At 69.9% G+C, this 1,431-nt stretch overlaps 1 protein-coding gene across 1 annotated transcript in view; it reads right to left on the bottom strand.

Moving 5' to 3' along the window:
• Nucleotides 1-284: 284 nt before the first annotated feature.
• HMX3 (H6 family homeobox 3) overlaps nt 285-1,431 on the bottom strand; it is a 2,398-nt gene continuing 1,251 nt past the window's right edge. The window contains exons 2-3 of the mRNA XM_019502174.1: nt 1,121-1,418; nt 285-902 (exon numbers count right to left, since the gene is read on the bottom strand). Of these exons, the coding sequence (XP_019357719.1) occupies nt 295-902; nt 1,121-1,418 (906 nt within the window). The 3' untranslated portion in view covers nt 285-294. The remainder of the gene's footprint in view (nt 903-1,120; nt 1,419-1,431) is intronic.

Here is a 1,431-nt window from a genome sequence, read left to right as displayed (position 1 = left end):
CATCTCCATCGCTTTTCCTTCCCTCTCTTTTCTCTTCTGTCTTTTGCCGCCCTAAGACCAACCCGCACCATCACCACCACCACCAGCATCATCATCACGGAGACGAATTAATTAATGTCAGAATAAAGAGAGCATCGACTACCTGGCGGGACGAGTTGCACGACTCACAAAACCAAATCAAATCGCCGGTCACTGCCAGCCGCTCCGCGTCCTCGGGGCTGCTCTGCTGCCCTGCAGGGCCGGGGTGGGGAGGGGGAGGCCGCCCGCCGCGTGGCTGCGGGGCGGGGGGCGTCCTCAGACCGGCCGCAGGAGCGGCACGGATGTGACCACGGGGTGGGAGTAGTAGACGGGGTGCGGGAAGGTGAGCAGGGGCTGGCTCACGGGCGCGCTGCCCGCCGCGCTGCCGGCCTCGGCGCCGGAGTTCTCGTGGTACAGGATGGGCACGCGGACGATGCGCTGCGCCGCGGCGTGGCTCAGGTTGGCCGCCTCCAGCTCGGCCGCCAGCTGCCGCTTCCACTTGTTGCGCCGGTTCTGGAACCAGATCTTGACCTGGGTCTCTGTGAGGTGCAGCGAGGCGGCCAGGCCGGCGCGCTCCGAGCTGCTCAGGTAGCGCTTCATGTCAAAGGTGGACTCGAGCTGGAAGACCTGGCTGCGGGAGAAGACGGTGCGCGTCTTCTTCTTGCGGCACGGCTTCTTCTCGGGGCTGCCCTCGCGCTTCTTCCACTCCTCGCCGCCCTCCTCCTTCTTGGCCTCCTCCGCGTCGCTCTCCTCCAGCACGATCTCGTCGGGGCTCTTCGAGTCCAGCTCCTTGTGCTCCGCGGCCGCCTTCAGCAGCGGCTCGGGCGAGTCGCGGTCCGTGCCCGAGGCGGGGGACGAGTCCCGCAGGAGCGACTTCTCTGCGGCTGCGGGGGCAGGAGCGGGGCAACAAAAGGAAGGGGGGGGGAGAGAAAAAGCACCTTGATCACTCGAGCGGCTCCGCTGGGCCCGGAGCGCGGGCTGCCCGGCCTCGCACCGGGCCCTGCTTGGGGGGGGGGGGGGACACACCGCGCGGGGCACATCGCCGGTGCGCACACACACGCACGCACACGCACACGCGCTCACACGCACACACCGGCGGTACCTTCGGGCCTGGGCAGGTGTCCGCCGGCCGGCGCCAGGGCGTAGGGGTACCACCAGGTCTGCGAGCGCTCCAGGCAGTGCGCCGTGAGGGCGAAGCGCGGCGCGGGGATGTCGAAGCGCGGGAAGGCCAGCTCGCCCACCTGCGACAGCGCGAAGCCGGCGCCGTCCAGGCTGCCCTTGGCGGCGGGCGCGAAGAGGGCGCGGGGCTGCTTGGGGGGCGCCTTGGGCGGGTGGTCGCCGTTGAGCAGGTTCTTGATGTAGAAGGACTCCTTGGGCGGCGGCGGCGGCGGCGGCGGGGGCTGCGCGGGCGGC

This window comes from Gavialis gangeticus, unplaced genomic scaffold (assembly GCF_001723915.1).
Source record: "Gavialis gangeticus isolate Ggan-Ray unplaced genomic scaffold, GavGan_comp1, whole genome shotgun sequence".
Classification (NCBI taxonomy): domain Eukaryota; kingdom Metazoa; phylum Chordata; order Crocodylia; family Gavialidae; genus Gavialis; species Gavialis gangeticus.
This window is presented reverse-complemented; position numbering and strand designations above follow the sequence as displayed.